General features: G+C 43.1%; 1 protein-coding gene across 1 annotated transcript in view; it reads right to left on the bottom strand.

Moving 5' to 3' along the window:
* Window positions 1–681: 681 nt before the first annotated feature.
* The window catches only part of HS6ST1 (heparan sulfate 6-O-sulfotransferase 1), a 187648-nt gene continuing 173325 nt past the window's right edge, over window positions 682–15004 (bottom strand). Inside the window, exon 2 of the mRNA XM_027703783.1 lies at window positions 682–7320. Within this exon, the coding sequence (XP_027559584.1) occupies window positions 6612–7320 (709 nt within the window). The 3' untranslated portion in view covers window positions 682–6611. The remainder of the gene's footprint in view (window positions 7321–15004) is intronic.

Below are 15004 nucleotides of genomic sequence, written 5' to 3'. Positions count from 1 at the left end.
CAGGCATTCATCTCACACTGTCACTCACCTGAGCCCTGTACCAGTTCCTGCACCGCCCCTCAGACAGGTGTAGTGGAAGGTGTGAACTGTAACAATGCTTTGGTAAAATCACAGTGTTGTTACTTGCTACACTTTGCATAAATATCTTGCTATTCTCAGGATACTGTGAAACACTTGTACCATCACTCTCCTACCCCTAACTTGCTTTCACTGCACCAACCAGGCACGAGGCTCAGTTCAGTAACTGCAGAACATTTACACACAGCAATTGCTGAAAGCTATTCTGAACATGAAACAATCAAAAAAAAATTTTGTTAATTATTCTGTAATATTTGGTATAACAATCTCCATTTATTGCCTGTAAATATGCTCATTGCAGTGACTCTGAAAAAGAAAACTAAGAGGACTGTACAGTATCAAAAGTAATTAATTTTTAAAAGATGATAGGCTTTAGGGGGTTTAAGGGCTTTTTGCAATGTTGGGTAAAATGTAACAATAGGAACGAACAGACTGCAGTTTCTGTTTGAATGTTTCTTGTTAGGAGTCTGTTTTTGTAGCAGAAAACAAATATTCTCCATCAACTCCACTGGCAGCTTTATCTCTCTGTAATACACAGGCAAGACATATTACACTGAAACAGCATCCAAAGGCCAATTCAAGGATAACACACACACCAGATGCTCAATTTTAGGGTTTATTTCATCTGCTAACATTCATTCTTGATCTAGACAAAACAATTTTGATGATTTTTAATTCAATTTTTCTTGTGGAAGAAAAGAAAAAAACATTATAACACTTTTTGTAAGATGTCATAAATAAATATATAAAGCTTTAAGTGTTACTTGGCTCAAGTTAAAATTTGCCTTTTATTTTTTGTTGTTTTTAAGTTCCTGCAGTGGGGGAAAAAAGTGCAAACCATACATATTCAGCTCAATGGAATGACTCCAGCCACAATCACTTTCAGAGAAGCTGAATCTGTTTGATCTACAATATGGAGGATGGAAGGTAGGTGGGGAACAGTTGTATTTTTTTACCCTCAGTCACACAACTCCTAGAAGAACTGAGTTCCTTGGTAGGTAAAGCACACAAAAAAGAGGAGACGAAGAAAAAGAAAATCCTGCCTGCATTGCCCCTTCTGTGCAGATTGTGCAGCAGAGAGGAAAGAAGAGACAATATAAGCAAAGCCTCAGATGAAAAGAAATTTCAATGGAAAATAAAATCAGATACCAATGGAGATGGAGAAAAATCCTGTGGCTATTGTGTGTTTGCCTGGCAGACTACACATAAACACAGAGGAAGTTCACATTGAGAGAGGGTGGGGATTTTTGTCTTGTCCTTACAAAAAAAAAAAAAGATTAAAAGGGGCAATAAAAATAAGTTAAATCATATTCCAATATGTACAAAACAAATCATGCTCAGTAAACCATTTGAATATAAAATTATTCATTACAGTACAACTCTCTCAATCCAGTCTGCAGAACTGACACCTGGGGGAAAATGGGGAGGGGGAGTTGTGGGGCTTTGAGGAGACAGACTCATTTGCAAATCTTGCTTTTTTCAGCTTGCATGGCTAAGAATTACAGAGAAAACTGCCTGCAGCTGGGATGACACAGGCTTTAACACCCACGTGCTTATCTGGGCTGCTCTCACCTTGGCAGAACTCCTGTGGTTGGGGCAAAACAAAGAGCCCCGGAGAGCTGGGACTGTGTGCACAGGCATGAGCTCTGCTGCATCCTGGTTTACCTGAGCTGCTGCTCACTGACCTGTGCTATAAAGGCTTGGCTCTACTCCTGATCAGGCAGAGAATCCTGTGTTCACTTCTGCCTCTGGACATGATCTGCTAAGACTAGTGAAAACAAGAACAAAAAGAGAATGCAGCCAGTCCTGTGATTTGAATCCAGCAGGTAGTGCCACTTGTATTCCAAGCTATAGCCTTGGGATTACAACATTTAGCATAGTTTGGGTGGTGAATTCCTGTAGCATTACCCTTTTTTTGTGACGTTTGGAAAATTCTGTGGGGCAGGAGGGGTTCTGAGTAACACCACCAGTAAGAAGTTGGAGATGCTTTATCCCCAGGATATGAATCTGGGTCAGGCCCTGTGCTGTAATGTTAATCATTACCTCCTGTAGCTGTCCAGTGATCTCTGTGAAGTGACTTGATGGGCTTAGAATTGAAAACTTCCTAATTGTCTGTACTGCCACTGTGGTGCCCTCCTGCCTCACTCACACTCTCAGCAACTGCACTGCTCATTCGTGCTCCAACAGGACAGCCCTGGGAGAGAGGATGCAAGAGCTTGTTGGGATCTTCCTTATGCTGCTTGAACTGCCATCCCACTTTTGTAAGTAAGGGACTATGGAGTGCAAAAACATCAACCTGAAGTGCTTCTCATTTATTCAAAAATGTTGGGCATGAAGGGAGAAATTCAGACAAGCCCGAAATTCACACTGATCCTTTGATGAAGTAATTTTTTTTTTACGATTTTGAATCCTGTGATAGTCTGGGTTGGCAACCCTACCAGTCAATCCTGCATTTTGTGACCCAGGCAGGGTACAAGATGGCACCTGACTGTCTGGAAAACTTTGGAGAAGGCAAACTCCTTCAACAGAGCTAGCTGGGATGAGGCAAATCAGCAATAAAAAGTTTTCTTCAGCGACAATACCCACCAAGCAGTGAAGTTTACACCGTTTAGGTGACTAAAAGCAAAGATGATCTTAGCACTGCAGCGTGTCTTGGCCTTTCCACCTGCCAGAGCAGGAATGGAGTCTGCTCAGAAATCCCCTCCCAGAGGGGGATCCCCTTCCTTGGATGTACAGGGTCAGCACAGTGCAAGATGGCAGAGCCCAGGGGCCACCCATCACCTGTGCCCTGGTACCTGAGAGCTGCCTGCCCAAACTGCTCACTCACACTAACACTGCTCACTGCATAAACCCCCAGAAACATCTCACACAGCCCCAGCTTCCGTGGAGACTTTCTAGGGGGTATCCCTGTGGGATGGATAAGCATCCAACTAAGTAAAATCTGAATTCAGGGGGAACTGCCTCACCAACTCCCCAAGAGACAGGTTGCAATGGTGCACCTGCCCTCAGCACTCCAGCGCTCACCTGACCTGACCTGGGTCATGATGCATTGACAACCCCCTGAAGAAATATTTCTTGTAGTGAAGATGATCTTGATGTGTCCCTAAGTCACGGGAAAAACACTTTGGAAGAAAGGGGCAGATATTGAACAAGAATGTACTATCTGGCCACTACTTCTGCTGGAGTGCCTTAAAGCTGTTGGTCTCCATTAATTTTAAAACTACACACACATTTTCCATGTTATTGTAGCATCAAATTATCAATCCTAAAAATAAAAGAAATAGTACCACTTCAAACTGTGGTACATATAAACCACAAAAAACTACATTCACACTATGTTAAAAAAGTTCCCTTGAACCCACTAAAGGAGGAAGATAGTGCCAGGTACATCCTGCAACCCGTGCTCTGGCACACAGCACTTAGAATAAATTAATTCATGGCCTACAGCCATGACCAGATCAGCACAATAGCCAGGGTGAGGGATGGCTTTCGGGTCATTCTCTTCCTTTCCATTATTTAGGATCTGTTTCAAAATGCCCTATATTTTTAATACTTCGGAGTACCTTCTTAGAGTCTGTAAATTTGTTATTCCCAATGTACAGGTGGAGAAACTGAGGCATTTGTTGGGTGCAGGATTTAAATCTAGAAACTTCTGCCTCAGTGATTAAGTGAAGTTAGCCCTCCTTTTGTGGGTTGAAGTAAAACCGTTAACAAGACAGTTTTCAATATAGTTTCATTTTTTTTTTTGCTTGTTACTGCAATATATTACAAAGAAAATGTTGGAACAAAGTCTTCTACTGACATGCTTTTAAGGTCAGAGGCTGCCTCTGATTTAGACAACCCTGCAGACAGATCCATTAACATGCAGCTGGTTACTCAGAGCCTGTAACACAGAAACAGCTCGGGCAGAACGGCCTAATCACGACACGGTCCCGACAGCGCAGCGCGGACAGGGAGGAGCTGCAGTAACCACTTGTGCGTTATGGATCCGTCACACAGGACGCACAGCGAAACGCCTTTGGGCAAAGCTGGAAACTGTGCACATAAACAGTTGCTTTTTATATCTTGTGTATTGGTTTTGTGGGTAAACAGCCTGTAAAACTGCATTTTTAAAATACAAATGTTTTCTTTAGTTACAGCAACACATAAAAGCGCTGGGAACCAGCAGACACAGCTTCTCCCAGTCTTGGAATTAAGAGATGAGCAAATGGAGTTGTAATACCTTCTGCCCCCAAGCCAACCACCAAATACTATTTCATTTTGCTTCCCAATTTTCATCTATGAGGAAACAGGGGCCATTTTGTGGCAGAAGTACTGACACAACCTTAAAGACATCGACACCACCAGCACATTCTGGTACCAGCTGAAGGCGTGAGTAACAACGTCCCACTGTGCCTGCAGACAGGAGAGCATGTGCTTGAGCACTTTGCAGCAGCAGGATGCAGACCTGACCAAAATCCATCTGAAATCAATAGGAAAGACATCCTTTGACTTTGGTAGACTTTGGCTCAGGGCTGTAACAGGGCTGTAATTGAGCCCAAAGTGCTGTTTGTATTTTCTGTTCTCAAGTTTTCAGTCTTCTTCTGGAGAAGAACATCTCCAAAAGTAAGGTGTATTCCCCAGGGTGTGCACAGAAGAACAAAGCCCCCCTTTTGCAAAATTCAGTCTGAATTTGAAACTGTTGGAAACAGTGTACAGAGGCAGAGAGAGAATTAAAATACAAACCAAGCAGCACATCAGTGGATTTGTGTGATGGGAAAGGGATGCTGTAAAAATGACATGTTAAAGTTGAATGCATCAGCTCTCTGCCTCTCTTCCAGTGATTTCAATGCCATATTTGATTTGCAGTTAACATGGCCTTTGAAAATCAAATCATATTCCATTTGGTTCAGAGTTTGCCCTAAACAATAGCTGGTTCAGGTCTTACAGGCTGAGCAATAACGGGGTGAGACATGAACCAGGCAAAAACTCCTTCATTTCCATGCTTTCAGCCAAACAGAGAAGTGCTTGCAACAGCAAAAAAATAAGCCATACTTTAATTTGGTGAGTGGGAAGAGGAATTAGAGGAGTCATTGTTGTTCTATGACTCAAAAGTCAGTAAGCAGAACCTGGTTAAACTGTCCCCACACTGGAGGATTAAACTTACATGAGCCTCTAAAAAACAGCATTGAAAGAGAAAGAGTTCTGCTTTGAGAGTGGTCTGAGACTAAAAAAACATTATCCATGATTCTCCTTTCCAGTTTTATGAACACAGCTTGTTCATTTAAAGTAAGAGCTGCAGAACAGGCACCCTGCCAAAAGACAATGTGCACCGTGTCATAATTAATTCAGACCCATAGTCAGAAATTTTCACAGCTCTGGAAGAGAGCTCCATTCTGTTCCCACTTAAATCAGTTCTACTGACTTCACTGGAAGCAAGCTGATGCCCATTATCTCTTGATAAAAGCAAGTAAAAATAACTGTAAAAATACAGATAGGGTACATCTGTATGCTTATTCTGGGTCAGTATTTCACACAGCAACAAACAAAACAAAATCACCCCCTCGTCATGTTCCCATTAATGACTGATCATTTGCAGGGTCTTCCTGGAACCTTGTTGTGCAGATTTATGAGGGAGTGTTTAAATTCATCTTCCTCTTCCTCAGTATGTAGGATAGGGTTTTCATGTGCTGTTAACACATAATACTGATGATGGCATGAGCAGCACTGGTGTAGGGTGACAGGACGGTATGTGAGTGCATGTTTGAGCCTATGTGGAATTTCGTTTGCTTTTATCTTGTTTTGGGACCCGTCTGGGAAACAAATCTGGGAGCTCTGTGCATGAATTCTCTATTATTTTTGGGATGAAGTTGCATATGTACATGTGATACCAGTGCAATGTATCAAAACCACTGTGCTAAGTACATATCCCAGGCCATAGTCAATTTGCTTTAATGTTTCTCATCCTCTAGCTATTTTTCTTCTTCTTTTGATTTTATGGTGCTCTACGTTCTGGCAGTGGCTGCCAGCTGACACACTGTGACTGCCCGTGTGCTCAGATCAGCCTGACAGGAGAGCACATCCTCAACTTAGTCATCATTATCAGTTACAAACAACGCAATTCCTATCCCGCCTCCCACACAAAAGAAAACCTCAGTTTCCTTGTTTTTTAATTGTGTGTCTTTATATCATTATGCTCAGGGAATAAATAGATTTTTAAAAATCCTACTTCTGCCACTTGTGTTTGAATGGTGAGGATAAGAAACATTCTTCTGTATATGGCCTTACAAGTGGGTAACTGCATTTGTGCATTTTTTACCTCTGCATTAGAATGTTGACCCTTTTTTTTATTTTTATGTATTTATTGTTTTTTTAAGAATCTCATCGGTCTTGTAAGAAACAGTAAAAAGACCCTATGCTTAAGGAAGCAATCTATCTTCTGTTTTACAGACTTGCTTTTAAATAAAATATTTTTTTGTTGTTTTTGTAATTTTATTTCCATGATCTCTTATATGGAAACCCTAGAATATCATTAATATAAAAGTCTGCCTAGGCTACCACTTCTCTATAATATGGCTCATGTAGTCCTCAGTGGGCAAACGTCCTTGCTCTTCGGTCTCTTCCTTGGGAAGTGCTTCATTGGACCGGTGAAGAAGCCTCTCTTCCCGATTCTTTATCCTCTGCTCCATCCTCTCCAGCTGCCGTTTGTACTGGTAGCGCTGTTGGAAGAGGTCCTTTGCATAGTCATAGAGCTGCATGTCCAAGTCATTGAGCTCTTCGATCCTCCGGATGGTGTCATTGTCCACCTCCACCCCTCCTGCCCTGGTGCTGTTGTACTGCATGAAGGGCCGGATGAATTTCAGGTTAAAAGTTCTCTCAAACAGGTACTGAGTCTTTCTCTGGAACTCTGTCAGGCCGAAGAAGGCCATGTCTTTGAGGTTTTTTTTTGCGCTCTCCAGCAGGATCTGTGCTCGCTTGTTCTCTGGGATGAAGGACATGTTGTAGCAGCCCACTAAGCTCAAGTCAGCCAACATCCTCACTTGGCGGTTGTTGGCCAAGTTATACGGGCAATCCATGAACTCCTGCAGTGTGCAGCCCGACCAGTCTGTGCCTTCATAGCACGATGGCAGCTCTTCAGGAGTTGGTGTCCTGCCATCACACATGTGCAAGGAGGTCTTCCAAGTGGCTCCTCGTTGGACGTGACGCCATTCGCTGAGGTAACGAGATACGGGGTCTCTCAGCAGCGTGATGTAGTAAAATTTTCTACAAGAGGAAGAGAAAATAGAATAAGTATTCTGCTAGTAATAAGAAAGATGCTTGGCAAGCAGAAATCTGGTGCGGACAGCAAAAAAAGGCAAGTAAATCAACATCACAACATCCCTTCCACCGTATTCTTGGATTATTTTCTTTCAATATCTCATGCGAAGGAGTTTGTGCAACATTAGACCCATGTTTCCCTCTCTCACATCCCCACATTTTAGCCTTGCCAAGTAATAACACTTTCACCAGGACAACATCCACTTCCACCAACAGACTGCAATGTCAGAACAAATCATCAGGAGTGAACCAATCTACCACCTTCAGAGAACAACTGTGACTCCAGGGACTGCCTGGCCTTTCACACCAACCACCGTGTGCCCTCTGCATCAGCCAGGACTTGCTCCATAGTACAGCCCAGCAGCCCATCTGTTTCTGAGCTGGGCCTATCACTTTCACTTCATGCAGATGGTGACCAGGACACCCACTGCTTGCTTGATTGATCTGCTGCCGAGCTGGAATCTGGGAGTCTGCAGTGAGTAGCAGGATAACACCACAGGAAAATAAGTGAAAAACAATGGGAAATCAGGAATGCAATATGCTTTGCAGAAAGAGAAGGCTAAGCTGACAATGAGCAATAGCAGCAATAATTTATTCCCATTTCAGCCAACCTGATATCAAATCAAACAAACTTTAGATACACTTTTGACACATGAGACTAAAAGGAAAGAAAAAGCAAGACAATCAGGAAGAACACACATAGTGACATGGGGCATTCTTGCTGTTCCAAACATAATGAAGTCCCCAACAATACAAACTGTCCCTAGAACTGAAAACATGACAGCTGTTCAGAGACCCTCCAGCTTCAGCCCACCTTGAGCCTGGATAAAGTTCTGGGATTGATAGTGGTGGCAGTCTGCAACAGCCCTCTCCAGACACAGGGAAATGGGCCTTTTCTTCCCTAAGTACCAGTAGCTTGGGACTAAAGAGTCTCTGCGCATTTTTAGAATGAGGAAATACTTCTACTTGCTAAAGCTGGCAGGGAATTAACCCACGTGCGGGTGCAGGGGGCTGTGTGACACCTTGCTTTGGCAGGTAATGCACACATGCTACTGGAAATGTTTCATATAGGGGTGGTGGAGGATCTACCTCCCCAGCAGAAGTGCATCTTTGGAATGCTGCTCTGGCCCACTGCCCTGCCAGCATGGCTTGGGAACACCCAATGTGATGGCCATTGTGAGGCCACTGCACAGTTTCTTGAGGTAAAGAAAAAGTAAAAGTATCCTGCTTTGGCTAGTTTTAAACCACCCATGTTTTCCTAGCACGTTCAGTATTATTCTTCCTAATAGTAGCCTAAATTACTGCAATAATAAGAGCAATTTAATTTAAAAAAAAACATCAAAGTCATTGCCCAGGAAGTCTGATATTAATGAATGCTCGCTTTCCCAATTTATTACTAACTTGCAGAAGGGTTGTTTCAAAGCAGTCAGTTTTGGTCTTTCCAACAATGACAATGGATGTCCATTCTGGCTCCAATTCCTCTCCTCCTCCTGCCTTCAGAACCAGGGCTGGTAAAAACATTTGCTATTTTTGGAAACTTTTCCATCTCTCTTCATAGCAAAAGTATCAGGCTGTCTAGTAACACTGTCCAGTACTGCCTGTGTACAGGGAGAGGGGAGAAAGAAGGGGAGCAGAGTACAAAAGAGAAACACTTTCCTTAAATCTACCTCTTTTTCATTCCTTTGCCTTGCAGCCTGTAACGATTCCACTACCCTGACTGTGAGGCAGCCGTGATTTATACAGTCTGAGCTAAGAAACCTCTAACAGATGGGGATAAAATATGACAGTGGAAGGAAAAGGAAGGCAGTGATGAACGCCAGATGTTCAAGTGACAGACATTGATGCTAAACACTACCAGCAGTTTTTGACTTGTGAACTGCAGTGGACTTTTTATTTACACCAATGTAATCCAAAGGTTGCATTTATCCCTGAGCAGGTTGAAGCCCATCATTATTTCGTGGCTTACAGAAGCAACTACAAGGTTCACCCAAGATTAGGGACTCATTTGTGAGGTATCCAAAGACACAGGAGGAGCTGATTCCTGTCCAAACCTGCTGTCTGTACAAGTGTGGATAGGGAAAAAAGGAAGAATTAGCATCTGCATTTGGTAGACAGGGGAACCACAAACATTAATAAGCCAAATATACAATACTAAATATATTATTATAAATTATAAATATAATAAATTCAAATGGGTGTTTGTGGCAGAGCTGGCACAAAACTGATTCCTGTAAGCCTGAGTCCAGCTTATGTTCTCTCTGTCTCTGTTTAAATTTTAGGAGTCGATTAGTAAATCAGGTTAATAAATATCATGCAAAGCTTCAGGAGTCCACTGAAACAGAGACAGCTTGAACAGGACATGGATTGAAAAAAGCTTAAGGAGCAAGTATGTCTTTCTTCACACCTGCACTGTAAGAGTTCCTACCCTAGTTGAGGTGATACACTAGTAAATATTTTACCATGAGTGATCTCTCTCAAAGATTCATCTCAGAAAACACAGGAAAATAGGTTACATTTTCCGAAATTTTACTGAACTCTTTCCAGCTCTGTCACACAGAAAAGTGCTTGAAGGAAGGAGCTTGCCTCCTAACACAGAAATCAAATTTATCTTTGGAAACTGGAATACAGGCAGTGGAACCAGGCCCCTGGAGGTACTTCAGGAAGCTGCCCCAGTGGGGTATAAATAAAATTTAAAAAACCCCCAAAAACAAACTCAAACAGAGACTTTAAAGCAAAAGAATAGTTTAAACTGCATAAGTTGAGATCCACCACTGACATAGTGACAGTTTCACTCCCAAACTTGTATTTAGCTCTCTGGAAAGATCTTAGTTTCTGAGGTACAGATTCCCTCAGCTCTCAGGCAAGTGAACAGCTCATCTTCTGGAACACTGGGACCTCAGGAGCCAGAGATGTGCCACTTAGATGTTAGATGGGTGACCATGGAAGTATGCACCCAGGGCACTTAACAGGCTGAAGTTTCCATTCCCAAAGTGCAATACCTGGGGATTGCTTTTAAGTTCAGAGAAAAGGTAGGTAACTCTAAAGCATCATCTATTAGCAGTGTTATTAGAACTGTGAGAAGGTCAGGGGAACTCTGTGCCAGTGTGGCTGAGAACATGGGCAGTGCCACTTGTCAGCAGGGGCTTGAAATTCATGAGGAACCACACACCAGTTTGGCCATGCAGTGCCAAGCCTCACTGGCCTTTCTGGGCTGAACAAGCCCGAGCAAGAAAAATGGACATTCGGGTTAGCAAGATACTTTTCTTTTTCTTCCCACATGAAGTGGGGTGAAACCTCATTAATGCTCTTGCAGGCTCCCCAAGGGGACAAAGACAAGCAGAAGCCGAAGTCACACCTCTGCCTTTTCTTGCGTTACTGTTCCTGGCAGTCCCAACATGAAGATCCACCTGAAGCTCCCTGAGGCACTTGCAGAGTTGCAACCTGGACCTGCATGTAAGGAGCACAGTTTTGTCCAAGGAAAGAATCCCTAGTGCATCTATTAAATAGACCAGAATTAAAGAATGTTTTTGATAAACAACCCTGTATTAGAACTGAAGTTTCAGGAAGAACAAAATCCAATATTAAAAAGGAAGGGCAATCTTGTGGTTGTAGAGCACAAATGAATTCAGGAAACCTCAGTTTAAGTGCCCCTTCTGTCAAAATTAGCCTGTGTGTCCCAGACAAATCTCTCTCTCTGCCCCTGTTTCCCTTGTGCAAAGGGCTCACAATGTTTCCTTTGTCTGTTTTGGAAACTCAAAACATAACATCTTTTGGAGCAGGAGCCGTCTCCTTGCATGATTATGCAAAACCCGTTTCAGCACGGATCGAGGTCAGAGGACAATAGTTAACTGAAGGCATATTTTCATGACACAGGCGTCAGAGGCACTGCTGCCCCACAGGATTCCCATCCGGATTTCTCCTTCCCACTCTCACAGAGCAGCACAAAGCATCCTTAGTATTGCCAGCAGAGGTATTTTGCAAGGCAATGCTGCAAATGTAGCCACGGAGCAGCCCTGGGTTAAAAATAACCCTTTCTTGTGTGGCTGAAGCCCCCTTTTAATAATATTCTGTCTTAGTTCCTGTAAGCAGGTTCCTCAGCTAACGAAGGGGAAATGCAACCCTTCTTCCTCTAAAAAGCAATTCCTTCTCTTTTGCTAACAACCAGTCAACAAATTCTGATAAAGTGACAGATTCTAAATATGATGCTATTATCTCTCTTCATTTCCATGCTTTCCTACACTCTGATACACTTTTCTTACTTCTCACTGCTAGTCTCTAAAATCTGCCAAGAACTGCTTATTTGACTGTGTAATCCCCTATTCTTTGCTATGCTTAAATGCTTCCCTCCCACACAGCCAAAATATCTTATTTTTTTTATTTCTACAGGTTCTTCACTGAGCTTTCAAGCATCCCTCACAGGAAAAGCAAAATCTGTAACAAGTCCATCTTGACTACTGTGATGGCCTTTCACCAGATAAAGAAAAAATATGGACAGCCACTTCCAACCATAAATGCTTCATCTCTGCCTGCCAGGAGGGGGAAGGGTAAGAAAGCTGCATAGGTCAACTTCGACCATGTAATCTCAATCTCTCAAAGCAACATGCCCCCAGGCTATAATTTTTCTCCTGATAAAGAATTAAAAGAAAATTTTAAAAACTGTTTCTCTATCCTTGCTGAATTAACTGACCAGGGTGTCCTCCAGCTTGCAGGAATGAGAAATACTGTTTTGTTTAAAAGAAGCAGTAGCACCAAATTTGTGGCTGATTTAAGGCATCCTTGTAAGCCAAGTCCATGTATTGCACGCTCCTCAAATCATTCGAGAGGGTCCTTATTCCATTCCTACTGGCTCACTGTAAATAGTTTATCACTGAAGCAACCAGGGATTTTGCCTCCCATCAGTGAAATTCAGATGTGCACTTGCCCTGCCCTCAGTCTGCAGGGACTGAGGGAGGAAGAACCAGAGCACTCAGCATCCCCTCTGCGACCACCTAAACCCTCACCTGACAGAGACACTGAAGGAGACTGCCAGGTAAGGGGTATCTCCACTGAAAATAGACAGTGTATCCTTAAGGAATAGGTCCAGCAAGGACTTACAGGTAAATCAGGTGTCTCTAATGACAGACGAGCTGAGAATGTGGCAGATGAAAAATTATAAAGAATTTATATTCTCATTATAAAGTCATACTAAATGTTACCTACAAATAACAGATGTATGAAAAACTGTTTTCCCCTTCTGCAACAGTGGGAAAGTCTGGGATGCAGAACCCCCTTCAGCCAACCCCATCACCAGGTTCAGTAAAAGCTGCTTCCTGGCTTATTTACCAGCAGTGCACCAAAGCCATCCTTACCGTTTCTAAAGTCCAACCTTGGGAAGCCTCCACATACTTCCCTTTTTCCTCTACAGTCAGATTTCTTGCATAACAAACACATTCTCAGTTAGAGATTGGAATTTAATATATGTACAATGATTACTTCCTTTGGTAGCAAATAGCCCTAATTTTCCTCAGTCTATTTCCTCTCATCTGGTGTTCATTTACACTCTTCCTGCATTTCACACACAATAAACTCTTCAGTCCTTTAAAAGTCATAGAAACAGAAAGAAAACCCCAAACAAACAAATAAACAAAATAAACACATCTCTTCTGTCCCCTGTGTTTAAAATAAAGATTGCAACACAAAGCCGCCAAAGCCAAGAAACTGAATAGCAAATCCAATCCTTCAGCTCTCAGACTGGGTAAACACCTACACCAAGGATCTTCTTTGCCAGGAAAGGAGGGGGGTGTCAGTGCTTGCCTTGGGGGCTGGGTTTGTTTTGCACAGTTGTGTTTGTTTTGCCTGATGGTTTCTGCATTTGGGACTTGGCTGTATTAAAAGATAGGATGTCTGGAAAGGTAACAACCAGCCCTTACATAGGCTCTGCTCACCCTCCAGATCCTCACTCAGGGACTTGTCCCAGGGTCTGATTTCACCATTCCTGGTGCACTGGTGCCTGGGCTGTGCTGTTGACAGCCCACTGAGAGCCAGCCCAAACAACCCTCAGGCTGCTCCAGGAGTCAGAGGCAGAGGAGAAGAGCCACACCTCCCTTTTCTCCCACGTGTTTCATGAAATGTGGAGGATTTTGAACGCTTTGCAATCATACCATGATGGTCACACTGCAAGTGCCAGACCAGGCCATGGAGCTCCTCTGTGTGTGTATCTGTGTGCACCAAATGCCACACCTGTGTGCAAGGGCACTAGGAACCACAACAGAGGCTGACAGTGAAGGAAGAGACAAAACAGCAAGCAGCAACTCAGGCATTTCACAAGAGGAACACCTCCCCCCCATCCACTCAAAACAATTTTAAACAAAAGCTCCCTTTTGGTGTTCACAAGCCACACATGGGCTGAGTCACGGCTTAAAAACACCAGAGAGAGTCAAACAAAACTGGAAGGGCCTTCTCCAGCCTGGTGGCAAAGAGACCTGCAGATGTGAAACCAAGGAAGAGGTCAATCTGTGTGCTTGATCCAGTCACCCCACAGCAATCCAGCTTTGATTTTGGAATCTGTAGGAGAGGTAATGCTGTGTGTCTGCACACACAGTGGCTGCAGCGCAGCGTGAGGTGTCTCTATTTAAAGCTGACCTACAAAGAAAGGCAGGTCTGCAAAGCAATAGTTAGAATAGTATTGCATATATATTCCTGTCACATAGAAATTCCTTCTGAATTATACTGGCAAAGGCAGCAGAGCTGGAGTGGAGACACAAAGCCAGCCACAAGGGCAGATGGGTGAAATGTGCCCACCTTGGGAGTGGCAGCATGGTCCAGGCTATTCCACACTGATTGGATATATATGGTAATACCAGGGAAGGTTTCATGTCTGGACTCAAATGCATCAAGGTAGGTATGGCTCATTCCCTTGAAGCCACCAGAAATGGACACTTTCAGGACCACCATTTCCATGAATGAAATGAGGGTGCACTTTCATCTCAGATGCCAGTGTTCATCCTACACTGTTACACACACAGCCTCGGATCAGACTTGTTAGCAATGTACTAATAGGCTTTTACCCAGGAAACAAGTGTGGTCCTATCACCCTTGTGTCTCATGACTCTTTTATATTCAATTAACAGAACAGAAACAGACTGTGAGTTTTAACAGCATCTCTGCTTTTCATAAAAATTGCGCTGCTGTGTAAGAACAAGAATTTCCTGTTGAACTGTCTCTTTGCAAACAAGTTAATCTAAAAAAAGATACATGGCATGCTCTGAACCTCAGGAGTGAACCGCCAGTTCATTTTTCAAAATGACAGATGTGATGAAAATTGGCCAAAGGCTTGGAAAAAAAAAGTGGGGGTCAGGGTGAGGGGAGCAGATGGGGGCGGAGAGGAAGGCATTCCAAAGCCCTCTGGAGCCTTGGACTCCTCTAGGACCCATTAAAAGCTTATGTTACTTGCACCGTTTATAAACAAGCGCTTTCTTTTGCCATCATAACCTTCCTCAAATCAAGAGCTTAGGAAGTGTTGACTGCTGTCCTCTACTGAAGCAAGGCACCAAAAATGATGGCAAGTTACAAATCAAATGCCTTTGATTTATTACCTTCCCCAAGTTCAGGAGGTTTGTTGTGATTCCTAAGTGACCTCAGTAAACTGCCT

The sequence above is a fragment of the Neopelma chrysocephalum genome, unplaced genomic scaffold (genome assembly GCF_003984885.1).
Source record: "Neopelma chrysocephalum unplaced genomic scaffold, ASM398488v2 Primary Assembly neopelma1_252, whole genome shotgun sequence".
In the NCBI taxonomy this organism is placed as follows: domain Eukaryota; kingdom Metazoa; phylum Chordata; class Aves; order Passeriformes; family Pipridae; genus Neopelma; species Neopelma chrysocephalum.
This window is presented reverse-complemented; position numbering and strand designations above follow the sequence as displayed.